General features: G+C 44.9%; 2 protein-coding genes across 2 annotated transcripts in view; both read right to left on the bottom strand.

The window, feature by feature from the left end:
• dpf2 (double PHD fingers 2) overlaps window positions 1-327 on the bottom strand; it is a gene marked incomplete at its 5' end in the record, with an annotated part of 28,206 nt that extends 27,879 nt beyond the window's left edge. Inside the window, one exon of the mRNA XM_083645497.1 lies at window positions 296-327. Within this exon, the coding sequence (XP_083501623.1) occupies window positions 296-327 (32 nt within the window). The remainder of the gene's footprint in view (window positions 1-295) is intronic.
• A 4,609-nt stretch (window positions 328-4,936) lies between these two features.
• sptbn2 (spectrin, beta, non-erythrocytic 2) overlaps window positions 4,937-27,168 on the bottom strand; it is a 73,286-nt gene continuing 51,054 nt past the window's right edge. The window contains exons 23-38 of the mRNA XM_083645508.1: window positions 25,852-26,076; window positions 25,664-25,753; window positions 23,097-23,369; window positions 22,882-23,012; window positions 22,541-22,745; window positions 22,055-22,429; window positions 21,033-21,277; window positions 20,765-20,903; window positions 20,499-20,583; window positions 18,359-18,555; window positions 16,602-16,729; window positions 16,408-16,483; window positions 12,491-12,669; window positions 10,614-10,787; window positions 8,696-8,738; window positions 4,937-8,559 (exon numbers count right to left, since the gene is read on the bottom strand). Of these exons, the coding sequence (XP_083501634.1) occupies window positions 8,332-8,559; window positions 8,696-8,738; window positions 10,614-10,787; window positions 12,491-12,669; window positions 16,408-16,483; window positions 16,602-16,729; window positions 18,359-18,555; window positions 20,499-20,583; window positions 20,765-20,903; window positions 21,033-21,277; window positions 22,055-22,429; window positions 22,541-22,745; window positions 22,882-23,012; window positions 23,097-23,369; window positions 25,664-25,753; window positions 25,852-26,076 (2,793 nt within the window). The 3' untranslated portion in view covers window positions 4,937-8,331. The remainder of the gene's footprint in view (window positions 8,560-8,695; window positions 8,739-10,613; window positions 10,788-12,490; window positions 12,670-16,407; window positions 16,484-16,601; window positions 16,730-18,358; window positions 18,556-20,498; window positions 20,584-20,764; window positions 20,904-21,032; window positions 21,278-22,054; window positions 22,430-22,540; window positions 22,746-22,881; window positions 23,013-23,096; window positions 23,370-25,663; window positions 25,754-25,851; window positions 26,077-27,168) is intronic.

Raw genomic sequence — 27,168 nt, forward strand, 5'->3', positions numbered from 1 at the left:
GTTCCTTATTCAAAAGCATTTATGATCAGGTCGTTGCAAGTTCTATTACATAGGCTTATATAATTCACACATCGCATCAGAAACGTCATCTGCGTGTGTGCTAATATCACTTCCATTCCAGGATATGGACAGACATGACGTTCCAACATTTGCTAACGTTATTCTATTCAGTGTCGAGGTTGGCAAGCTAACGTTAGCTAGCGACACGATCAGTCGCTCTATGTGACAGCTATTTAGACCTGTCTGCGATGTGTCACCGCCGTGTGTAACGTTTGTAGAAAAGTCGAACACTTACAGTTTGACAACATTCTCAACAACAGCTGCCATCTTGCTTTATTACACGGGGAGAGTCGCTGACGGGTGCTGCATGCCCTCAACATGGACTTGCAGGCAGAAGGGCAAGGGAGGGATGGGACAAACAGCGGCCCCCGGTGGTGAAACACATTTGACCTGTTATAACAGTATATGACTACAAACTAGAATCGTGTTACGTTATCGTTAGCTTGTATACTTACAGGATCAATTGAAGAAAGGTTTAATTAACCCTTGTATCTGGTTAGTGCGGTTGTTACATCAGTCTGGTTAAGGACAGAAACCAGGCCCGTAGCCAGAGTTTGAGAAATACCGAGGTCATTTTAACGCGGCGTGGGGGGCCCACGGGAGGCTGTGCCCCCCGGATAAAAAAGATTTTCCATTTTAAAGTAAAATGCTTCAATCTGGTGCACTTTGAGAGCAACATTAAAGGGACAGTTTGGTTTGTTTGAAGTGGGGTCCTATCAGCTAGTTCGATACACTAACTTAATTAGGTACAGTGTTCAGGAGGCTGCGCACATTGTGGAACGAGACCGCGCACTCAGCGCAGCAGCTAAACCAGCCTTTTCTCTGTAAGTATGGGGGTCAACAACTTAAACGTAATTTATCCCTTCTCTCTCTTGCCTCTGAACCTGGGCGGTCGCAAATCCTCCCTCTCCTGCCTGCACCTTTTTCCCTATGCCTGCTCACCACGCTGCCGGAGCAAACTTGCATTTGTCTATACGAAATGACAAACATGGATTTATTGGATTTACTGGTCTCTCAACGCAAATCAACTAAACTTTGAAGAAAGCGAGGTCCGGGGAGCCCCCACCCTCTGCCCAGACGGATTTTCGCCGCGGGGTACGGGAAGACAGCAGCGATTGACCCAAGGCTGTGAAGTCATGAAAATTGAGATGGGCGGTCAGTGAATTTGAACTGTGAAAAATGGATTATACCTGGATTATATCACGGAAATTTCCACTGATCTGCATAAGGAATGAACTTATGTTGGGATTCCAGAGACTTAAGACAGAGACTTAAGACATAAGACCTGTTCTGTTTGGTCTGTGTGACCTGATAGGAATTCAGGCAACCAAAACATTTTCATCCTAATCTGGACTCGGAGCTGCCAAGGACGCAGCCGAAATTCCTCTCCTGATATCTACGAATGCAACTGCGCTCCTCCACCCTCCACCCTCCCCCTGACACCTGTTGGACTCGAGGCCGTCACCATAGCGACTCGCTATGTTTCGCTCACCATCCGGGAAGACGACTCGCCCTATCAGGCTCACTAGCACACACAAGGACAATTGGACATTCACAGACTCTCAAACACACACGCACACACACACACACACACACACCCCCCCCCCCCCCATGCCGCCTTGTTCCAGCCTGGCCCTGCAATCTTTCCTCCACGCTTCATCCTCACCCCCCCCTCCTTCCCTCGTTCTCATCTGAATGGGGCCATATAGATGGAGGCTGCTATGAGCGATATGCATAGCCCCCAGTTCCTGTGTGAACGAGCTTCTCCCCCCCAGCCCCCCACTGCTAAACCCCCGCAATCCCTCTCCCTCCCCCACCTAGTTTGTTTGCAACGGATGTTAATTCCTTACATGTAACAACAAATGTTTATGTATTGTACTATATTCAAGCGTGCCATTATTCCTTTCAATCTAGAAATAATGTAAATAGTCTTAATTCGAGTATTGAATGGTGATTCCCATTCGTGTGTGTTTTTGTCTCTAAATGTTGTACGTTGAGGACCGCAATGGAAATAAGCCGCAAGGCTTTATTGTGTTTTTATCCTCGGTGAACTGTCTGTTTCCCTGTATCTGTGTTGACTTTTTCACCAAATCAATCAATCAATCAATCAATCAATCAATCAATCAATCAAGCCACCTAAAACAACGCCCACCTAAACAAATCGATATCCGTGTACATGCACGCTCTATTTTGACAATTTTCAGCGCTTTACTTTTCCGCAAAACAGCAGTTTCATTCGGCACTGCTTTTTCTCCCAACCGTACAACTACCGTATTCCTCCGCTAAAAGCCTGCACAGAGCACAGAGCCTACTCTTAACCTCGTCAAAGTAGGTCAAAAACGGGTCCCAGATATTTGAGAACCTTCTAAGCGAGTTGGCTCTCAGGAACCTCAGTCTCTCCATCTGTATAACAGAGATCATGTCCATCATCCACACCTGAAAAGAAGGTGAAGAGGAGGACTTCCATTCCTTCAAAATTAGTCTTTTGGGGACAGTTGTCTCCAGTGTCAAAGATTGCTGCACAGCTGTAGGGAAGTTCAGAGAGGACTCGGAGCAGCCGAAAGATGGCGAGTTCTGCCTCCAGCTGCAGGATTTTGTAGGCCTTAGCCCTCGTTCACACAGGACGCCGAAGCTGTATGTACGCTGTACCCACAAGTTTCATTTCGGCGTCCTTGTTAACAGGCGAAGCCGTTCACACCTCCCACATGCGTGCCACGCTGACGCCGTGCCGAAGCCACACTCACGCCACGCCGAAGCGATCACTCAGGCCTGACGCCGAATTTCCAAGCTTGACGCTGAAGCCGTGAGGCATGAAGTCAATGGGAGTTGTGGGCGGTTTCAAGGCGCTGAGAGGAGACAAGAGGAAAAGAGAAGGCATCTTGTGTGAACAACAAGGCGTACGTTCAGCTTGTGCCTGCTTCAAGCTTCAGTTCTGCTTACGTTCGGCGTCCTGTGTGAATGTAAGCTTAGTTAGTGAAGGGTAAAACCAGAAGGCATGAGATAGTGTGCCCTCTGACACCTGACACTTCTCACACAGTGGTGAGACAGAAGCGAAGATCCTGTGTAGTTTATGCTTGGAGTAGTGAAGACGGCGAGCGACTTTAAATTGGATCAGCTGGTGCCTGCTATTAACCGAGCAGTTGTACCACAGACTCCTTTCCCATATAATGTCAGATAAATCAATACCGTTCCCCCTGCCACACTTCTCTAATTCTCTCAGTAGAGGAGAAATGGAGACCCCGGGAAGTAGAGTTGTCGTGGTCATGAGAAAAAACGTATATATATAAAAAAAAACTTCCATACTGCTTACCTGGTGTAGCTAATCCAAGTCTACACAAGCCTTGAGATGCCATGACTTGAAAATACATCATTTACAGCCTGTTTTTAGCTTAAATCTGCAGGTGCTTGAGCAAGAAGCAAGTGAGCAAGGTTCCAGCTGCACACGGCTATATTTAAGCTAAAAACAAGGTGTAAATGACATCTTTTCAAGTCAACTTGAACTTGACATCTCAGGGCTTCTGGGGACTTGGATTACGGCAGGTACACAGTATGGAAGCTTTTTATGTTTTTTCCCCATTTTATTTTATACTTTTGCTCGTGACCCTGTTCACACTCAGCAGACAGCTCTCGTCTACCAAGAGCCATGTCTGCTCAAGGTTTTCTTCCCTGTTAAAGGGGTCTTTTCCTTTCCGCCATCACCAAGTACATGCTCTTGTTTGGAAATAGTTTTCAATTGCCACATGCCACGTAAAATCACCAGTGCATGTGAGAATTGCTTCAAATGTTAATTGGGTCTAAAAATAAAGAGCCTGGACTTAACTATTTGTACAAATTATTTACTTTAGATAATGATAATCTGAATATCTTTTATAAGTTGTTTTATAAATTTAGTTGCAACATCTGATCTGATGCACTGCTTTGTATTAGTTATACTAAATGGAGGAACAGAAATCATTCTCCCACAAGAGTAAATCAATCTACAAAATGTATGAAATATTCAATCTACAACAAGCATGTGAAATGACCAGTAATTATGATCAGTAACATGATTTTTCTTCAAATACTTAGTGTTTTTGGTGTTGCATTATCTTGAGAACCGTTCATCGGATCAACTTCAAATTTGGGGAGTGCGCTTAGGGGGACATGACGGAGTGCCGTATCGAATTGCGTGCAATTCGGAAGAGCGCATAGTCATAGCGCTCCCTACTGGCAACACAAAAAGCTCTGCTGGGAACCCGACAGATTGCAGTGCTGAATTTTGTGCATTTTGGAATAACGCCACCTACTGGCAACACAAAAAGCTGGTTATCTCAAGAACCGTTTGCCCGATCCACTTCAAATTTGGGGAGCGCGCTGCTGGGAACGCGAGAAAGTGCAGTGTCGAATTTAGTGCAATTCGACATCAGAACATGGCTTTCACATATCTCCAGACCAGAACTGTTTGTCTGACCAAGTTCGAACTTGGTAATGGGCACTGTATTGCAAATTTTAAACCGTTGCACATTATTCTATTCTCGGTTAAAAAAAGACGAGACATGCTGATTTTGTACTCCAGGGAAACAGCATTTGGCCTGGACTTGATTTTGCCGCTCAGTCATGTAGGCACCTAACCTGACACTGCCAGATGGATGTAGGTTGCTTCACATTTGTTTCACAACCTTTGTGAATTTGTGAACTCAATACCACCCCATCTGGCGGAGTCAGGTTAGTAGGCACCCAAGAAAAAAGGTTTTATGTACCACGCCACTGTTGACAGCTTCACAAGGATCTACCCTAATTGGTTGACAGTCTATCTCACCTGTTGCACATTAAAAGCACCAAGGTGGCCACCATTTTTTTTTACATAAAAAATACAAATCATGCTGTTTTTGATTAAACCATGTTTTATTATTCCTAATATTAGATGTAGATACACAAGTCAACAAACGATCTGTAATGAAAATGCTCCACAGCACACTGACATCGTGTGGAAGGGTCTGGTATTACAGACACGTACCTGAAAATGGACAGCAGTTATAATTGTTGCAATAAGTTGCATTAGTAACAGTAGTAGTAGTAATAACAGTAGCAATAATGATAATAGCAATTAATAATAGTAGTGGTATCAACAACTCTGAATTACCCACAGAGGAAGGAACAGACATTCGTCAAAAGTAATAATGACAAATGAAGGTAGGCGGAGAGGCTTATCAAACGCCGCAAGACAGACAGACCACTGGATGATAAAACACAAGCTCCTCCCACTAGACAGCAAGTTCCTGCCTTCTTCTAAAAAAGGAAGCTCAAATTGCCACCAGTCTTCTTTTTCCACTCCTTTCTACTTATCAAGTCAAATCTTTTTTTTCTTCATAAGTACTCTATTGATACAAGTTTCATAACCAAAAATGCATCTCTTTGACATCAAGAATACATACTTTTCATTTTCTGGCCCAAGCTCACCAGGCAGTAGCACAATGTAATTTTAACAGGATGCCATATGCAACACCGAATCACAGCCAGCTGAGTGAGTTTCCACAAGACTGCATGGCCAGGCTCATTCTGCATTGAATATACAGTACAGTATTTGTGTGTGAGTGTGTGTGTGTGAAAAGAGAGAGAGCTTGTGTATGTCAAGTATGGTCAAATATCTTTGCTTCACGTGACCAATTTGGCCACAACTAATTTTGAGTCATGAATATTAACATTTGAATGAACTGGTAAGAAAATACATTGTAGACCTTTTAACCTTTGAATTAACTTACATTAACTGGCTTACTGTAGCAGAGATAAACACTAGACACTGAAACAGCTCATCCATGGGGGGGGTGAAACTGTGCACAGTGAATGCTTATATGGGGTTGGCTCACTTGTGTATGCAATGAGCTCATTAGCTCCATTCCAATGACTGTAGTGAACATGTTGACAGACCTTCAGGGCCTAAACTAGGCTGAAACCACCATTATGAAAGTATATTTCTTTGCTTTATCATCACTCAGACATTCCTGTGTACTAACCCACCCTCCACACAGCACAGGCTTCATGGTATATCATCATGCCACGCTGCAGGATTGGGAAGGTTACTTTCAAAATATAATCCAACACAATTAAAACAATCCATAAGAGTAATGAAACTCAGTAATGCAATTCAATTACTTTCTGTTGCCTTTTGATTACTGTGGCAGTTAGAAAAAGCAGTTGGACACTTTGAATTCAAGTTACCAAGAATGATACAGAGCAGTTATCAACAACAAACAGCAATTACTTCAAGATGTACTGTATAAAACTGTTTCTGTCTCTAGTCTAACATTTGAAATGCCCTTTTCCTTTCAAGCATGTTTTTGAGGAATCGAATCAGATTGCCATGACCAGTTTTCTTGGATTACTGTAATCCCATTACATACAGTCAGTTACTCCCCAACCCTGCCTGCACATTTAAGTGGTCTCATGTATGTGCGGAAACACAGAGAGGACAATGAAACACGTACAGTATAAGTATAAACCTACATGAAGTCATGCCACATAACGCAAGAGCTCATCGCCTGTTCCCTCTCTGCCACCGTTACCGAGCAGAGCTATTCTTCAAATTCAACAGATCTGTCTGCATATCGCACCTGGGTCTCTGATCCACTGACATACATTAGATCATTGCCTAGGGGCACGTTTTAAACATTCGTATCCATTCATTTGTACTGTGAGCAATAAAGCTTCCTTTTAGTGGGTAAGGACCGTTCGAATGGAAGGAAAGTGGAGTTCAAGTAAGGCTCAGTACGCCTCCCTGCCTCTGGTACCACATGACAAAGCACATTCTTCCCCTCACTTCCTCAGCCCACCTGTATGAGACCTGCCAACCCTCTGTCTGTCCCGCTGCGGTCCTCCAACCTACACTGTGACACAGAGAATGTGCCCCGGCTTTGGACCTACAACCTGGCCACATAGTGCCTTCACAGCACTGCATGGAGTAGCAGTAGGCGTTTTGAAGAGTTAAAACAGAAATCTGAAAACAATCTCAGAGGACTGTGTCGTTGGTCATTTCAGTTTATACAACGAAAACAAAGAAAAGCCAATCTTAGAAAGTCCTTCCAAGTTTTTGTTGTCTGTGTTTGTGTCTGGTTTCTGTGTGCATGTGTGTACCGTAAGAAAAGCAGCATCCATCTGGCCACCTTTGATCAGGAATAACATAAACGTGCAAAATCCACAGCACCACAACTCACACACACACACACACACACACCCACGCACACACTCACTCACTAGAAAACTAATCTCCACTTTATACAGAACCAAAGAAAGTCAAAAAATCAAGCAGAAAAGATCACTCAAAAGAAATAATCAAATACAGGCAAAATTAGAAGATAAAATAAAATAAAAAATAAAACCACTTTAAATATATATACTTTTCCCCAATGGTGAAACTTGTGATCACTTACTGCACACTGCTAAAATTTATTGAGATTAATTTCTTTCTCAAAAAACACCTCATAAACTGTCATTCCTAGGAAGAAAAAAAATTACAAACAGGGGCAAGACCAACATTCTCCACTAGTTTAACCAAATTTGTTTTGCTCCACAACATGAAATCAAAATTATCTACTGTCAAATTTATTAGTTTCTTTTTTTCCTCAAACCAGCAATAGCAAAAGATAAATAATAATAATAACAGCAATAATATTGGTAAGGTTAATAACATCAATACCAAGAACAAAAAAGGGACTGATATGGTCCTCCCCAAAGAGACAGCATGAAAGGGGGCAAAGGAATAAAAAAAAAAAAAAGTGGAACACCATCATCCATTGTTTCTGGTATTAGTGACACGGCATCAAAAAGGCTTGGCTTGTCGAGACTCACCGAGAGATGACATGTTAACGCAAAGTAGAAGCAATAGGGTGGAATGGAACTGACCCGGGGGCCTCGAGACGGCCCCGCTAACGCTAACCGACCACTCCTTTAAACAGCTGGCTTTCTGTTAGGGACTGAGAGAGAGGAACGAGCTCTGCCTGTTGGCCCGGGGCATTATCATTCGCTGGGTGCAGCTCAATGCCAAATATGGAGAAGGAAAGGACAGATAAAAAGGGACAATGAGAGAAAGAGAAAGGAGGAACGGAAGGTCTATGTAAGCCACATAGCTGTCGACAAACTCCTTTAGGACCAGCACTGAGAGCAATGTGTTTGTATGACTCGTTTGTACTTTCCTTTTCTGCCTGCTTCAGCTTGTTGAGATTTTGACAAATGTTTCCATCAAGGTTTTTTTTGTCTTTTTCTTTTCTGTCGTCGTTTTTTTTAACTACAAATGTTTTATTTTTTCTTGCCAAAGAAGCTGAACCTCTTCTCACGATCCCTCTCTTTGCCGTCTTTGTTGCGCATGGTGACGCCTCCTCCGGCGTCGCCCGGCCCGGGGGAGATGGGGCTCATGGGAGGCATGGTCATGGCTCGGCTGAGGCCCCGCGGGCCCCCGGGCGAGTCTCCCGACCCCCCCGCTGGAATGGAGCAGTGGATGGAGCGGATCCAGGAGGTCATCTCCGGCTTCGCACAAACACAGAAACCTCAGTTACTCCATCGTTCAGGCACAGAGTCCCAATGCACCGGCAAAGATTGTTTTTGCATAAAACCTTTCCATATTATTCTATTCTAATCATTGTGTTTAATTCTGTACACTCACGTCATCCTTTGCTTGGAACAGGTACTCTTTACCATCTCCTAGCCTGCAGACACAGTGTGAAAAGAAGCGATAAGTCAAGTTAAGTTAAGTTAAGTTAAGTTAAGTTAAGTTAAGGCAAAACTAAACATACACTACCAGTCAAAGGCTTGGACACACGTGATAACTGTTTTTCATTATGTATGTATGATGTATGTTACATCTCCAATGCTCTGTGATGTCCATATCAAGTCTCGCTGGCCAGCCTCCCCTCCCTACCGGGAGAGGAGTCTGGCTGCACGGAAACAGGCTACTGGGATAAGCCCTCCCCTGCTCTACAGCTGCTCCCTATTGGAGCGACTGTTTCAGTGGCTGCCGGATGTCCGCTCCCGGCTTATTACAAGCTCTGTCATTGGCTCCGACCACGTCAATCAGAGCGGCTTCCGCTCCCTCCTCCCTGTGTGTCGCTGTAAACGGCAAGTTGGATTGTTGGAAACTATTTTCCAAGGGCACTGCCGCTAAGCGCCGCCCATCGCAATCCCACTATGGAGACCTGCGGCGCCAGACTCCTCTCACGGTAGCGAGGGGAGGCTGGCCAGCGAGACTACATAATACTAGAACAGCCATAAGTGGTCATTTTGACCTGTACATTCAAAACTGTATAATCTCGCAATGAGAGATTTTGAGAGAACGGCTTTATTGAAGATATCTTTTAAAAAGACGAAACAGCAAAATGTGAAAAGAAAGGCTAAAAAATAGGCCTAAAAGGCTAGAACCCTGGGAAATTCAGTGAGGTCAAAAAGACCGCCTATAACTGTTCTAGGTAAAAATGATCACATTATTTTCATTGCCTTTTGTGTAATTCATATAAAAACGATTTTAAATTAAAATACAGACACTTTCAGGAAATGTCAGGTACCAGCAGCATCATCTTTTTTTAATTCAACAAAGTTATTGCACATATAATCTCAAAAATGTCAAAATGACCTGTTCTAGCCATTTTGATCTAAAAGGCTTAAGCCCAATTTATGCTTCGTCTGCCGACACTTTTGAAACGGTCGCCGACAGAAATGAGGACTTGAGTCGACACTTTCAAGTGTCGGCGAGCAGTGTCTGCTGCTACCTGGTGAAATGTCTAGTGTCGCTGACTACGTCACGATGTGTCGCGCAAGTCTGATTGGCTATATAGACGGCACGCGCTTGATTTCCTTGTTTTGGTTTTCACTGATTGAAATGAATGAACGTGTCTCCGCTATTTTTATCAGCCTGTCCTTGATGTATGACTTCGTGAAAATCACAAAGAACATTGTGCATTTCCCAGAGCGAGAGGAGGTGAGTTGTGTGTCGTTTATATGCGGCTGCAGTCAAGTACGTTACATCTCGCCTCCGAGGTGGTTTCACTGTGCATTCCATTCCCTCTCTTGCCGTGGCTGTCTGCAGCACGGGTGTCACGTGACCGTTGAACAGAGGCGAACATTCACTGAAGTATAGATGCAACACCATGAGCGACACTTTCTTTTTCGTCTGCGACCATGTGCTGAGCGACACTTTCTAATAAGTATAAATCAAGCTTTATGCTTGAAATCTGTCTCTTGGACAAATATAAATGGTAGAGTTGATGCCTACATAATTATGAATTTCTTTGCAAAGCTTTTGCCTTTCCATGAAGGCACAGGCGGGCTACTTGAAAGAATCTCAAATATAAGATCAGTTTGGTCACTGCTTAATGCCCTTTGTGTCATTTCACAGTTTTGAGTCTTTACTGTTATTCTAACAAATAAAGAAAAGGCGGTGTGACTGGTCGTGTACATTACAATTCTCACTATTTCACCCATTTTCTTGGCATTCCATCGTGGGATTTCACTACATTTCATCACTTCATTATCATAGGTTGAATGCTGGAGATTCTCCATTGAGGTGTTTATTTGCTCTCTCCTCTCACCTGAGCTTGAAGACATGTTTCCTCTTCTTGTAGTCGTTGGCGACCTCGCACACGGCCTCTCCCAGGCTGATTGGTACCTCTCCATGGTATGGAATGCCGTTGCTAGCGCTCTTGTTGTCCTTGTAGAAACCGAGACTTCCTTTCCTTATGACACAGTACACATTCTGCCAGGACCTATGGGGACAGAGACAGGTGATTAGGAGGGGCAAGCACAGAAGTCGGGCATAAAAAAAAACTTTGTATAAATAGATATATGTCGTCCTCTTACTTATAGAGCTGCTGTGACCAGCAGCTCTATAAGTTCTCTGTTGTTTTTAGCTGTGACCAGCAGCTCTATAAGTTCTCTGTTGTTTTTAGCTGTGACCAGCAGCTCTATAAGTTCTCTGTTGTTTTTAGCTGTGACCAGCAGCTCTATAAGTCACTCTGTTGTTTTTAGCTGTGACCAGCAGCTCTATAAGTCACTCTGTTGTTTTTAGCTGTGACCAGCAGCTCTATAAGTCACTCTGTTGTTTTTAGCTGTGACCAGCAGCTCTATAAGTCTCTCTGTTGTTTTAGCTGTGACCAGCAGCTCTATAAGTCACTCTGTTGTTTTTAGCTGTGACCAGCAGCTCTATAAGTCACTCTGTTGTTTTTAGCTGTGACCAGCAGCTCTATAAGTCTCTGTTGTTTTTAACTGTGACCAGCAGCTCTATAAGTCTCTGTTGTTTTTAGCTGTGACCAGCAGCTCTATAAGTCACTCTGTTGTTTTTAGCTGTGACCAGCAGCTCTATAAGTCACTCTGTTGTTTTTAGCTGTGACCAGCAGCTCTATAAGTCTCTCTGTTGTTTTTAACTGTGACCAGCAGCTCTATAAGTCTCTCTGTTGTTTTTAGCTGTGACCAGCAGCTCTATAAGTTCTCTGTTGTTTTTAGCTGTGACCAGCAGCTCTATACGTTCTCTGTTGTTTTTAGCTGTGACCAGCAGCTCTATAAGTCTCTCTGTTGTTTTTAGCTGTGACCAGCAGCTCTATACGTTCTCTGTTGTTTTTAGCTGTGACCAGCAGCTCTATAAGTCTCTCTGTTGTTTTTAGCTGTGACCAGCAGCTCTATAAGGCACTCTGTTGTTTTTAGCTGTGACCAGCAGCTCTATAAGGCACTCTGTTGTTTTTAGCTGTGACCAGCAGCTCTATAAGTTCTCTGTTGTTTTTAGCTGTGACCAGCAGCTCTATAAGTTCTCTGTTGTTTTTAGCTGTGACCAGCAGCTCTATAAGTCACTCTGTTGTTTTTAGCTGTGACCAGCAGCTCTATAAGTCTCTCTGTTGTTTTTAGCTGTGACCAGCAGCTCTATAAGTCACTCTGTTGTTTTTAACTGTGACCAGCAGCTCTATAAGTCACTCTGTTGTTTTTAGCTGTGACCAGCAGCTCTATAAGTCACTCTGTTGTTTTTAACTGTGACCAGCAGCTCTATAAGTCACTCTGTTGTTTTTAGCTGTGACCAGCAGCTCTATAAGTTCTCTGTTGTTTTTAGCTGTGACCAGCAGCTCTATAAGTCTCTCTGTTGTTTTTAGCTGTGACCAGCAGCTCTATAAGTCTCTCTGTTGTTTTTAGCTGTGACCAGCAGCTCTATAAGTCACTCTGTTGGTTGGTTGGCCGGTCGGTCGACAAAAAGTTCACCACCCTCTGGCGACCAGTTGTCTCCCTATGAGGATGAAATTTGGCATGGAAGTCAAGTGTGTGTGCATAAAGCCCTTCTAGGGTTTCCTGTCTCTACCTGCACATTATTCTTCCTGTTTGCATTTTTTTTGATCAGTTTCTGTTTTTATTGTGTGCAAATAAACAAATAAATAATCAACGTGCTCCTATGCCCATGAAATACCTTCCAAGTCTCCCTTTCACCCACCTGGTAGCAGCCTTTTTGCTGTGGGACTCCATCTCCTGTTTTCGACAGAGCATGCCCTCCATGGCTTCCGGCTCAGAGTCGGCTCCGCCCCGGCCGGGTAGCGTGGCGGACGGGTCAAGGCGGGAGGAGGCCAGGCCGCTGTCCCGACCCGGGCCGTTCACAGAGTCGGACTCGGAGCCCTGGGGGTCAGAGGAGGACATGAGGTCGTCAGGAGGGGAGGGGGGAGAGGTGTGGCTGGAAGCAAGCGGTGAGCAGCCAATCACAACCAGAGATGAAAAGCCATGATCACTGCTACTTTGACGGCACATGACCACCTGAGATTAACAACATCGCATCTGTCCAACGGGCTCACATTAATAACCAGCGCATGACACTGACTTTAAACAGGACTAATACAGTCGCTCAAATAAGTCACTCCAGCTAAGCCCTACCTCCCCAACATTCTGCTTAGTAATGCACTGAAAGAAAGAAAGAAAGAAAGAAAGAAAGAAAGAAAGAAAAAACATTGTAGAAGTTATGGTAAAGTTATGGTAAAGGAGAAAAACATTATCTTCTTCCCAAATTTAACATAAGCTATTAGATTAATCATCTTTTAGCTTGGGTTCAACTAAGAAAATGAAACATGTAGCATGTTTGCTACACTAAGCTTGAGAAATCTCAATTAAAGTCCACCTACACCCTTACATAACTTAACATGTACTGAAAGAACATGATACCAGATTTGTTAGGAAGAGGGGAGATTCAACTTTACAGAAGATTTCAACTTGCTAAGTTTAAAATATATTTAAGTTTCACACATTTCTTCGCCCTTTCAATAGAATAGAGTACAACGCACAGAATACAAACAAAAAGTTCCAGATAATTCATTTTCTAATGACTTTGCACACACTGTGCAAAAGGTTAAAAGTACTTTATTGAGCGACTGTAAAGGATAATGACATAACACACAGACACAAACACACAGAGACACAGTTCAACTCTAAAGGCTTCCATCTCAATCACAAAAACAGATGAGGAGGACTACAACAAATGTTGACTAAATTGTTGACTGACAATATTAATCCAAATGATCAAATCCACAGACAGAGGGATGTGTTTCAATTAAAACATAAAGTAATCCTGTATTTGAATCAAGAGAGCAGCAGAAAGCATGTAAGTAAACTAAGATCAGAGTTTTGTGTTTCTTCCAAATATTTCTACGCCAAATTCTACTTGACAGAATATAATTTCCTTCAACGAAACCTCTTTTTCTACAAAGGCCAGTTAAAATGACTTTAGCAAATAGTTTTCACACCAAACTCAGGAAACACCACATCTATGGAATAAAATGAACAACCTATGCATAAATGTGCTTCAAACAATTACAATTAAGACCACAATAACTACTGTAGCCTCTACTGTTACGGTCACTCCTGTCCTGGTCAATGTGGACACATGAGCAAACAGCACCCAGACAGGCTTCAACACCTGCTGATCCATGAGCACTATGTGTTCATGAATCTGCGTCATGCCTCGGTACAGCAATGGGACTCAGTAATGACATTGCACGGTGCATGGGTAAATAAAGCAATGGTTTGCATCGGTGACAGAGTTTTCTCAACAGAAGAAACGAGGCACTGCAGTTGACCAGGAGCTGAGCAACAGGCAGTGGGGGAGGCGGGCGGGGGGGGGATGAGGAAGCTACAGCGCTGACCGCGGCTTGGTACTCACACGCTCCGGGTGCTTTGGCTTACACACACGTTTAGGCTCTGATTTCTTTCCCACTGACAACGATAGCGATAAAGACTGCTGGTAAAAATGCAATAAGAAAGTGTTAAGAAATCTTTGTCTGCGGCAGAAACACTGACACTATAGATTGGTTTCTGAATTGACTTTCAGCCACATTAGCAAAACACACGATTCATTTGTTAGCCCTTTACTCTGGCATAACAAGTTCAGTTGATCAAAGAATTCTGTGTGGGAACAGCTTCAAAGTGGATTCATTTCAACATTATGCGCCACACCTGTTTTGTCTAAGCAAATAATAAGCATAAGCCTGACGTGGCTGTGTATGAAATAGAACGCTGTGTGTCTCTTGTGAGTGCATGAGGTGGAGAGATAGGTTTAGAAGACGTAGCTGTGTATGAAATAGAACGCTGTGTGTCTCTTGTGAGTGCATGAGGTGGAGAGATAGGTTTAGAAGACGTGGCTGTGTATGAAATAGAACGCTGTGTGTCTCTTGTGAGTGCATGAGGTGGAGAGATAGGTTTAGAAGACGTGGCTGTGTATGAAATAGAACGCTGTGTGTCTCTTGTGAGTGCATGAGGTGGAGAGATAGGTTTAGAAGACGTGGCTGTGTATGAAATAGAACGCTGTGTGTCTCTTGTGAGTGCATGAGGTGGAGAGATAGGTTTAGAAGACGTGGCTGTGTATGAAATAGAACGCTGTGTGTCTCTTGTGAGTGCATGAGGTGGAGAGATAGGTTTAGAAGACGTGGCTGTGTATGAAATAGAACGCTGTGTGTCTCTTGTGAGTGCATGAGGTGGAGAGATAGGTTTAGAAGACGTGGCTGTGTATGAAATAGAACGCTGTGTGTCTCTTGTGAGTGCATGAGGTGGAGAGATAGGTTTAGAAGACGTAGCTGTGTATGAAATAGAACGCTGTGTGTCTCTTGTGAGTGCATGAGGTGGAGAGATAGGTTTAGAAGACGTAGCTGTGTATGAAATAGAACGCTGTGTGTCTCTTGTGAGTGCATGAGGTGGAGAGATAGGTTTAGAAATAGAGGCCGAATCATGTTCAATTCATCTTTGAAATATACTGTGCAGGATTTCTTTCAACCATTATGATTGACTTTGAGTTGCAGCAGTCATCAACACACGGCTAAGAAAAGTGTAGAAGATTTTCACATTTGTTTGTCAGATGAGGCTCACCCAGAAAATACAGAGATGATATGAGCCAGACTGATCTGATCTTACCTAGTTGCCTTATTAAGGCTATATTGTTTCCATAATTTCAGATAAACTGCTTCCACACACTATGAACTGCTTCGCCCACTTAATTTATAGTCAAATCGAACATTTTCCTTTCCCGTTTTCCCTCATATAAAACACTGTTGATAGTTATCGTTCCCTCTTGCGTTTCACACAAATTGACATTTCTTTCAGTTATACTTAGGAGCATTCTCCCATGGTAATCTATGATTCAGAAGTTTAATTCCACTCCAATGACAATTAAAAAAATCTTTCAAGATGGTAATTATGACAAGGAACAACTAATCAATTTGTGAACACTATTGTTGACTACAGCATAAAGACAGAACCTGACAAGGAACACACATTTACAAACAAACAAACAAACATACAACGTACATGCCTTGCATATATGACATACTTACAGGTTTGGATTCCTGTTAGAACCTGCAGCTAACTTGTGCTATATTTCAGCAATATCACACTTGAGGTTGTGCTGTTGTACTGGATATCGGCATGGCTGTGATTGGGTACGAGGCCATGGGCCGAGTGCCGAAGATAATCACAGCTGTGCTGATATTGCTTTTATCAGCTTCATAGTTTGCTGCAAAATGTTCATTTGATAACGTTTGCCAGTGGTGTACATTTGCATGTGAACATTTGTTGTTACAAACTCGTGGGAACTTTGCTGCAAATTTCCAGATTCTGGCAAATTTCAATTAACTCATTAACTCAGATATTAAACACCGAACATATTTCTTTCAGGTCCATTTCAAAATAAGGTAGGTGGACAAGACAACATGGAAAAGACATAACATTACATGGTACAGCCCTATACTGATATTGCATATGCAGTTAATATTGCATAGGAAATCTAGGGGGGAGACTCCTTTGTGGCATTGTGAAAGTAAAAACTGTCAAATGAAAACTGTCAAAATATTTATACTTATCCTCAAAAACATGTCTAACCTGTGATGTGTCATTGTCGCTGTGTACTCCATTCACTGATACCGACTGATTGAGTGTGGTCTGGTCCAGACTGGTTCTGTGTCAAAGAGAGGGAGAGAAGCCCTGTGTGTGAAATCACTGTCTGTATACAGAAACAGCCTTTAGCTCGAGCAGGAAGTCCCTTTAGCTGGAGCAGGAAGTCCCTGCTCATTTACCTGGCTGCAGATTCGTGTGCTTGGCTCTCTGTCTCAGATTGTGCCACTTCTTCAGCTGGCGGCGGCGTCGGAGGTCGCCGTGCTCGCTCCTCCTCCTCCAGCCTCCTCTGCAGCTCCTGCTCCTCCAGCTGAAACATGGAAACTCATGCCAATGTCTAAACACATCCGGAACAGCGCCTCCTCTGGTCAGTCAGGGCTGTCTAAACACATCCTGAACAACGGAAGGTCAGTTTTTACAGATTTTTCTCCAATTTTCTCCCCAATTGTACTTGTCCAATTTCCCCCTACTGTCAGTCAGTCCCCAGCCATTACTCCACCCCCTCTACTGATCTGGGGAGAGCCATAGATTAGTACATGCTTCCTCCTAAACATGTGCAGTCGCCAGCTGCTTCTTTTCACCCGGCAGCGAGCAAATTTCACTGGCAAGATGTAACACGTAGGAGGATCACGCTATTCCCCCTAATTGCCCCTCCCCCCGAACAGGTGCCAGGACCGACCAGGGGAGGCGCTAGTGCAGCGACCAGGACACATACCCCAACGGCTTCCAACCCCCAGACACTGCCAATTGTGTCTGTAGGAACATCTGAATTGAATCCGGGTCTCCGCAGTGGTACTGTAGGCGAGTGCTTTTACCTCTACACTACCCAGATGCCCGTTTGATCAAATCTGTGATACATGATCTGATTCAGGGTGCTTTCACACCGTCCTTGTTTGGTTTGGTTGACTTGCACTAGAGTTCATTTCCCCTTTGGTGCAGTTCGTTGGGGCAGGTGTGAAAGCAACAATCGAACTGGTGCGCACCAAAAGCGGACCAAACAAGCGGCCCGAGACCTGCTGAAAGAGGTGGTCTCGGTGCGGTTCCAAACAAACTCTAGTACGGTTCGTTTGAGGTGTGAACGTGATCCGAACTCGATCCGACCCAAATGCATCAAACCTCATGCATTTTTGGATTAAACGAGCCCATTTTTCTTTCTTTTTTTAACCTTTATTTATACAGGGGGAGTCTCACTGAGAGCAATGCTCTCTTTTTCAGGAGTGCCCTGTTCACATTCACACACACATTCATACCTGGAAGCTGACCAGTACAACCACAGTCTGATCTGCTGGCCACTGATCAGCTCCACTGGAGCAGTTGGGGTTAAGGGCCTTCAGTGGTGGTAATGAGGGAGGGGCAAGCGCTGCCTTTTCACTTTCCCCACCCAGATATATCCTGCCGGTCCGGGGGATTGAACCGACGACCTTCCGGTCACAAGCTCGCTTCTCTAACCGTTGGGCTACCACTGCCCCAGTTGTCAGCTGGTCTGTACGTAATAGGCTGAGGACCAGCATTTTATGGGTAAAAACAACATCTTCATTCTTCATATCATGTTTTGGTGACTGGTGATTTTTTGCATGATTGCTGTCATCAGCAGACCAGCTTGCCGTTATAGGCTACCTTGTTTATGGCAAGGAGGCATGGTCTCATCCAAGCCAGCTTCTTGAAATGAAGTAGACTACAGCACACATTATAATTTCAGCCATCAAAAGATCTCTGGGAAGTTATATTTTCCATCCCGGGACACTACCAGAGTCTCCTGTTCAATCTGGGAGGGTTGGCAGCCCTATTTGGTCTGGTTGCTTTTTGGCTGGTGTGAAAGCGAACCGAACCAGCTGGAAAACAAAACAATGTATCATTTTTGCCTTTGGTGCGAACCAAGGAAGCGGACTAAAGCGGACTATCAGGTCTGAAAGCGCCCTGAGTCCCCCCCGTCACTTACTGTAGTGAGTTTTTCTAGCAACACAAAGCGCTCTTCCCAGCCCGCAGCGAGCTTCTCAAAGGCCTCATGGCGCTTGATTAGGCTCTCCACCTCATCCACGTTTGAGCCCAGCTCTGCTGCTCGCACCAGAGGCTCCTGCCCTGCCAACCAAGACTCTGCCACATAGGCATCCCGACCAAACTGCAACACCTCCAGCACTGAGAGAGAGAGAGAGAGGGAGAAAGGGATAACATTGAGATAATGAGGAACTACAACACATTGTGCCGTATCTTAACGCCCAGTGCAAGTGTTATCTTTGCCTTTTTGTAAGCACACAAAATCTTCCTGTTTTCTTTTAACTCATTGAATGCCATGGACGTCCTTCGACGTCCAATTAAATAGTGACGTAGAATGCCACGGACGTCCTTCGACGTCCAATGCGTTTTTTGACGGTGGGACGTCGATCAAAGCCTTCCGCAGCTCCTGTACAACTATAGTAGCTATTGGAGGTGTATAACCTATTTTACGGACTCATTAGGTGGCGACAGTGCTTGCTCGGTGAAGTCCAGATTAGAGACAGGTCCGAGAAACAGCCTAAAAGCCGTGGATCAAAGACAACCCGATGCATGCTCCCAGAGCCATTTGCTCTGTCGCGGGAGCTGACATTGGCTCCGAACAGGAGTCAATCCGCGCTCACAACTGAGCCCCTCTGTCCCTGTCTGTCTGTCTGTATAGTTTCTCCAACCGATTAGCAGCCAGGAAAGCAGCCCCTGACGCCAAACCATTCAGCAATCCGGGTTGGCTCTTCCCTGCTGTGGCGCTGAGAGCCGACAGCAGCACACAAACGCAGCACTCCGAAAATATAATGGTTGCGTGAGGCTGTGTGCAGTGTGGGGAGGAGTTTACGGGGGGAGGGGGGGAGGGGGGTGGTGCACGCAGGGCATCACACAACAACTACGTCACTACATCAGAAAATATTATCTTCAGACTCAGTGAATGTGCTTGAAATGCTGCATTTCACAAAAGGCGGATTATCTCAGCTAATAATTTGAAAAGCCTGAAAACGCTGAAAACAACCTATCTTCTCCGGCTCATAACTAAAGAACGGAAAATGGTATCAATAAACTTTTTTTTGCTGATGATACAATAGAGCCAGCTCGTTCTTGTGCGTGTTCGGTGTTTACATAGTAATATCACACAATATTCTGTGGGCCTCGAGAAATCACTGAAAACGCTCTGAAAACTCTGGCACTGGGAGCATCCGTTCTCCAAAAGTGGCTGGCACTGAATGAGTTAATGACCACTGGGTCAGTACATCAAAGACGTGTTTCAGTGGCCCAGTGGTCATTAAAGTCGAGCTGAACCCAAAAATGACTTTTCTTTTCTTTTAGTTCAAATACCTGGGTATTCAGTGCACCTATTTAATAATGTATGCCAAAGAAATCACAAAAATCTAATTTCTTTAGGTTTTCACACTTTTTCACATCAAAAGTTAATTTTTCAAGATTTCATTCATAACAGTAATCTACAGTTTGCTGACGCCACCTAGTACTATCAAATTTCTACCCCAATTCAACCAATCACGACATGGCAGCTGTCAATCAAATCTTCATTTCAGGATAACTAACTTGGCCAATTGTATGGAACATACAACCTCGGAGATTCCAGGCGGGCGGGCAGCACCCATGCATCGGTTTGTCCGCTCGTTCCACACAGAAGTAGCTGGCTGCCTGGTACTCGGCGGATCCCAATCACATAGCACGACAACACGCTGACTCCCACTCGATTTGGGGGTGGAACACGCCAGGATTGGCCAATGCCAAAGCCAGTGCCCAGAATTGTCAAATCAAATCATCGACATGCTACTATGACCCGCCTCTCAACCTGTCATCTCAGACATGTTATGTTTTCAGTCTGAAACGGACTCCGACCCACGCGCCACTTGGGCTCCGAACGGGTTCAGTTCGACTTTAAAAGAAAAAACTGGAGATTTTGAGTGCTAGGAACGAGCAAAAATAACGCTTGCCCTTGCACTGGGCGTAAGATGGCCCAAAGAGTACATAGCATCAGCAACAAAAAATGCGTTTAACAGATGCATATACTGTGCAGTAAAACACACACTTACAGTACATAGACCCTGATACATGTTCAATGTACATACCAATTTGTAAGTGGTCCATCTTGTCTTGCCACTTCTTGTTGATCTTGTCCCTCTTTTCCTGGAGCTGGGCCAGCTTTTCCCGGATCTGTGAAGCGGTGAAGATCAGGTGACACGTCAACAACAAATGAGGACACATGAGAAGAATGAAATTAAGCAATAATCTATGATGAGCCATGGGATATCTTGCCATTTAATATCAACACTAAATTACTAATCATAAACGTTTCATTTGCAGATATCTTTGGCAGTAAGCTGGTGCAAAATACCTCATCAGCTGCATAGTGATTATTGTTGATGAGACTGTTTCCCATATCAACGCAAGCAGTGAAGCTGTCCGCCCTGGTCTCAATCTCTGACTTGATGTCCTGGTGATTGGCAATGACCAACCCTGCAGAGGACACATCCCTGGGACAAAAGAGGAAGCGAGAGGGGAGATTGGAAAGGCGTTTTTATAACACCTACTCTACTGTATGACTGATGGTGCCACCTAGTCTCACTAACTCAACTGGAGGATAAACGGACAAGAAAATTCACCTTGGGCTGTCATGGGCATCAATCTGTAGGTTGACCCCGTCCATCCAGAGCATGAGGTCTCGCACCATGTTGAAGAAGCGGAACTTCTCCACGGTGTCCAGCAGGAGGAGCCTGCGGGCCTGGCCTGCCTCCAGCAAGCCCTCCCAGGCTGAAGTCACGGCGTGTTCGCTCCTGTGGATCTCCTCAGCCTTCTCCCCAGCGTAGGCCTTCTGTAGCCGTGCTGCATCATCCTGCACCTGGTTCACCTGGCAGGTGGAATAGGGGCATTCAGTTAAACACGCACGCACACACACGCGCACGCACGCGCACGCACACGCGCACACACACACACACACACACACACACACACACACACCTCTCTGCTTTCTTGACATCTAAAAAAAGAAACTGCTGTCTACTACACATTCAGTACTACACATACAGTACTACACAACAGTACTACACAACAGGTAGGACAGTATTTCTCCCACTTCTGGGTAGGGCTGGGCAATTAACTGAAAATGTATCAAAAGCAACATTTAGAACATGCGTGCATTTATGAGCTGTCCCCTTCAAAATATATGTTGTGTTCAGTCACGTGCATTTATGAGCTGTCCCCTTCAAAATATATGTTGTGTTCAGTCACGTGCATTTATGAGCTGTCCCCTTCAAAATATATGTTGTGTTCAGTCACGTGCATTTATGAGCTGTCCCCTTCAAAATATATGTTGTGTTCAGTCACGTGCATTTATGAGCTGTCCCCTTCAAAATATATGTTGTGTTCAGTCACGTGCTTCCGCCCCTTCCAACTAATGTTAGTCTGCGTTCAGACGTTCACAAAAAAGCAAAGCTGTCGGCAAACAGTAGAGTACAGTACAGACCTTGTTAGAAAACTATGAAGGCAGTTAAAAAAAGCATACAAAATAAATAATCGTCCATTAATCCTAATCGAGGTAAAGGTTTGAAATAATCGTGATATTGATTTGAAGTCATATTGCCCAGCCCTACTTCTGGGTGAACTGTTTCGAGATCTGAAAGCAGACCTGTCCGCTGAGGGCCTGGATGTCATGCTCGAAGGTGTTGTGCTGCCTGTGTAGGTGCTGGACAGTGTTCAGGTCGCGGCCCAGGTCAGAGGGCAGCGCCTCCCTCTTCTCGCGGACACGGCCGAGCGCCTCCGTGGCGTCCTGGTGGAAGCGGTGCAGCTCGTAGGAGGCGGCCAGCATCTGCGTGCGCGTGTCGATCAGCTCCAGCAGGTCGGCCCAAGCCTCGTTCAGCCCGTCCTTCCACTCGGCCACGCTGGCGTTCTCGGGGTGACCGGACTCGATGAGGTCGTCTGCCAGACCGTTCACGCCGTCCACGCGCTCCTGTCCGATGGTGCTAGTGTCACGAGCAAACTCTCTGAACTTGTCCCTCAGCATCTGAAGAAAAAAAAGAGCGGGTATTTGCAAAGGTGAGCAAATAGTAATTCATTGAGCTTGACTCCCCCTATGCTTCAGCGTCTGCGCTGCATGTGATGAGACAGAACTCACTGTGACGTGTTCGTAGTCCTGGCCCAGCTCATGGGAGCCGGCGACCACCTCCCTCTCAGCAATCCACTGTTCCAGATCATCCACCTCCCGCTTCAACTGGGTCAGCCTCAGCCTCTCCTGAAGCCGCCCACGACGCTCCTCGGCAAGGTCTTTCAGCCCTGCGTACAGCTTGTCCACTTGGGCTTGCCGTAGTGTGATTCTCTCGCTATTACATTGGAAGGAAATCAAGCTGTTGATCAGTGACAGTGGGTGAGTGGGACGTCATCACCATGCATGTGTTGAGTTCCAGTTCTATTCTGCTGATGACGCAACAACATTCAGATCCACTGGTATCCTCTCACCTCTCTGGATGTTCACTGGTGACCATGAGGCGGCTGCTGTTGGCAAGCTGGTGAATGGTTTGGGCGTAGTCTTCGAGTGCCTGCTCCAGGCTCTGGTGCTTCTTCACCATCACTAATGCGCTTTGCTCATCCTGGGTGACAAACAGGACATTTTTAAGATGGTGAAAGAGCTGCATTCTTAGTGGTCGTGAGAGAATGCGTTTCTCTCAACTCACCTTGGCTTTCTCCTCTGACATCATGTGTAGCTCCTGCTCTCCCATCCAGGCCTCAGCCTCGGCTGCGTCAGTGTAGAACTGCTGGGCGCGGTTAGCCTCTACAAGACGGGCGCGACGCTCGTCTGTCTCGGCGATGAGCTGGGCCCACAGATCCTTCAGCTCAACCAGGCGGCCCTCGAGGGCAGACTGCCTCTCTCCATCCACCTCGCTCCTGCCGCGTCTATGGATGTCATCGATACGAGGTTGATGACCCTGGATCTCCTTCTGCAACGTCTGGACGAGAGACAGATAAGATGTTTAGTTTTACTGGCGGGGCAGGCAATGCTTTTCCTCACATTTTCCCTTAGGTCTATAGTCAAAAAAGGTATATAATAACTTTAACCACAAGAGGGTGCCAGTCAGCTCTATCTCTTCAAATCACTCTTGTTTTCAATGATTTTTTTTTCATTAAGTATCAAATGAGAAACTAGAACGACCGCACCGCTGATATATGCCTCCGCCAACAAGTCAGCAATCGACATGCATGTCTGTCCAGACTTTGACGTTTGAGCTAAATGTGAAGAAATTTAGATTTAGAAGCTGTTACTGAGATATGGTGTTGCCGAGCTTGAAAATGGCGTTTGTGAGGTCACAGTGACCTTGACCTTTGATCACCAAAATGTAATCAATTCATCCTTGAACCCAATTGGACATTTGAGGGAAATTGGAAGAAATCCCGTGAAGGCGTTCTTAAGATATTGTGTTAACACATTCACTGCCAGCCGTTTTTTTTTTACTCTAGGTAGGTTCTGCCAGAGGGTTTTTTTGAGGATTCTGGCTCATCTTTCAAGACCCGAGGATTCTTTTCTGCTAAGATTTTGTGAACACACAATATCTCAAAAGAACTAATAGAATGTGTGCTTTCTCTGTCTAAAAGAGTTCGTTTGTAGAGTTAGTAGTTATGTAAGCATTAGCAGTTGAATACAGCATGGTTTCAGCGTCAGAAAAATTATTCTGAGATAAACGGCTTTTTGTGAAATTCGATAGAACAGTCACTTTAACCATTCATTTTTGGCATCAGTAAGACGTCAGACATCTAAACAATAGTTTTGAACAGTAATTTCCTCCATAACAGCAGGAAACCCCCCTCTGCTTCCAACTCCTCCCTCCGTGTGTGTCTTCTTGGCTGCAGCGGCCGTGTCACAAGCTCGTTGCTGCTGCTGCTCTAACCTCGCGTCACCAGGCTCATTGCTTTGCTGCTGCTGTGCCTGTCTGCGCGGCCGCTCTTTGAGGAAGTCTGGATGGACTCGCTCCTTACTTGGAGTTTTGGTTGAGAGCTTTGATGAAGCTTTTGCGATTCTGGTCATATTTATGCTGCGTGTTTCAAAGTGTGTTCCACCCGTAATCTATTATGCAAATTTGCAATCCCGCACCGCCAGCAATCAGCGCGAAAGCGAAAGCGTTTTCGCCATCCATTTTACTGTATGAGAACGGCTTCCTCGCGCTTTTCCCTCCAGTTTTGGCTCGCCTCTTTCTACTGTGGAGAGACATGTCGCCACTCAGTGGGTCGGTAAAATAGATTATACACATTCAATACCTCCAATTCTGGTATAGGAGACGTAAAAATGGTTAGATCAACGTCCCACCGTCAAAAAAAAAAATCTAATTTTTTTTTTGACGTCTCAACTCGTCATTGGCAGTGAACCGTTGGATTGTGTTTGACGAGTCAACTCGCCATTGGCAGTGAACATGTTAACAAGCTTGAAAATGGCGTTCGTGAGGTCACAGTGACCTTAACCTTTGTCCACAAATTCTAAATAGTTCATGCTTGAGTCCAAGTCGACGTTTGAGCCAAATTGGAAGAAATTCCATTGAGGCGTTCCTCCTGAGATATTGCGTTAAAGAGCTTGGAAATGGGGTTAGTGAGGTCACAATGACCTTGAACTTTGACCTTTAACCACCAAAATCTAATAAGTTCATCCTTGAGTCCAAGTGGACGTTTGAGGAAAATTGGATGAAATTCTGCCAAGGAGTTCCTGAGATATCGCGTTAACGAGCATGAAACGAGCGGTTGTGAGGTCACAGTGACCTTGAACTTTGACCTTTAACCACCAAAATCTAATCAGTTCATCCTTGAGTCCAAGTGGACATTTGAGGCAAATTGGAAGAAATTCCATCAAGGCGTTCCTGAGATATCACGTTAACAAGCTTGAAAATGCCATTCGAGAGGTCACAGTGACCTTGACCTTTGATCACCAAAATCTAATCAGTTCATCCTTGCATCCAAGTCGACGTTTGAGCCAAATTGGAAGAAATTCCATCAAGCCGTTCTTGAGATATTGCGTTAATGAACTTGGGAATGGCGTTCGTGAGGTCACAGTGACCTTGAACTTTGACCACCAAAATCGAATCAGTTCAACCTTGAGTCCAAGTCGACATTTGAGGCAAATTTGATGAAATTCCATCAAGGCGTTCCTCAGATATCGCGTTAACGAACATCGGACGGACATACGTACGGACAACCCGAATCCATAATGCCTCCGTGGAGGCATAAAAAATATCAATACGTCTATTGTCCATCACTGTACCTGGTTCTTCTTGATCAGCAGCTGCACAGTGGGCAGGTCTTTTCCGTGGTCTGTGGAGGTCGCCAGTGGCATCCTCTCCTTCACCCAGAGCTGAGAGAACAACAGATGAATGATTGAGGCAATGAGACAGGTGAAAGAAACAATCAATATATTATGTGTGTAGTCATTCAGGTAATAATACCACTCACAATTTCATCCTCCAGATCTCTGTTGAACTGATGTGCTTCTTTGGAGGCGAGCAGCCGCTGTCTCCTCAGTTTGAGAGGGTCCTGAAGTTTGCCAAAGCTGTCTGCGACATGCCTCTGCTGTCCGTCTACCTCGGCCAGGCCAGCATCCTCCTGGGACAGGGCCAGGGCCTGAGACTGCAGGGACTGCACCTCCTTCTCACGCACCTCCATCTGGTGCTCCACCATCTACACAAGGCCATTACAGGATTGTCAGAAAAGATGGAAATACCATTTGTCACAGACCGAGACCTTGGTAATAAATTGGCAAAACGTGTTTGTGAATACACAGCATATGTCAGTTAGCCTGGTAAACCAGCCGGTCACGGTGAACTCACATTTCATTTCGTTCTACCAGACCGTCTGGCCTCAAGCCCTGGGAGGGTATTTGCAGAAATTGCAAAGCGTTCTAGCCAATCAGCGACCCGCCTTGTAGTTGACATCGTAACCGGCCAATCAGGAACACCGCTAGCAAACCAACTGGTTCAAAAGGTTCTCAACTGTCTGGGACCCATTTTTTGGTTGGAGGTTAAGAATGATAAGTGACTGAGGTTAAGGGGTGGTGTCTCGTGGACCCCTTGCGTGGGATCTCATGCGCATTGTCTCTTGCAAGCACATAAGCACCTTGTGCAGCAGATAGCACCGGGTTGTAATGATGAATGTCGATGATGTATTTTTTCTTTCCCTGTGTCTCAGCCTGTTTGTCTTGTTTGTATGTTCTATAAAAATTGAAAATAAAATATATATAAAAAAAGGAACACTGCTAGCAAAACAATAATGGCTGCGTCCTTGCTTGCCCGCCTCAAGAGTAACGTCAATGTTTGTTGAGTTTAAACAGCCATAAAGTGCAGTTATTGCAGAAATAGACTCAATAACAACGATTAAACAAGTACAGGAGTATGCAACAGCGGAGTTTCTCGGCATGGATTTGGGTTTGACTGGATCCAATGCTGATTGGCTGAAGGAGTGGTCTGTCAGTGCAAGTACACCCGCCCAACTTCTGCCCACTGCAAACACTGCATGAATGCTTAAGGCCAGATGGTCTGGTAGAACAAAATTAAATGTGAGTTCACATGACCGGCTGGTTTACCAAGCTATATGTTATTATAAAACGGCTCTCTCAAATCGAGCAATCTGATTGGCTCACAGCTGTGGTATATTTAGCGTATACCACACTAATATACCACAGTTATGAGAAAACTGAAAACTGAGAAAACAAATGGTAGCTAGCTAGCCTTGCAAACGGAGCTCCGCACCACAATACCCAGAGTGCCTTGCGGT

The sequence above is a fragment of the Poromitra crassiceps genome, assembly GCF_964638095.1.
Source record: "Poromitra crassiceps genome assembly, chromosome: 1".
Classification (NCBI taxonomy): Eukaryota; Metazoa; Chordata; class Actinopteri; order Beryciformes; family Melamphaidae; genus Poromitra; species Poromitra crassiceps.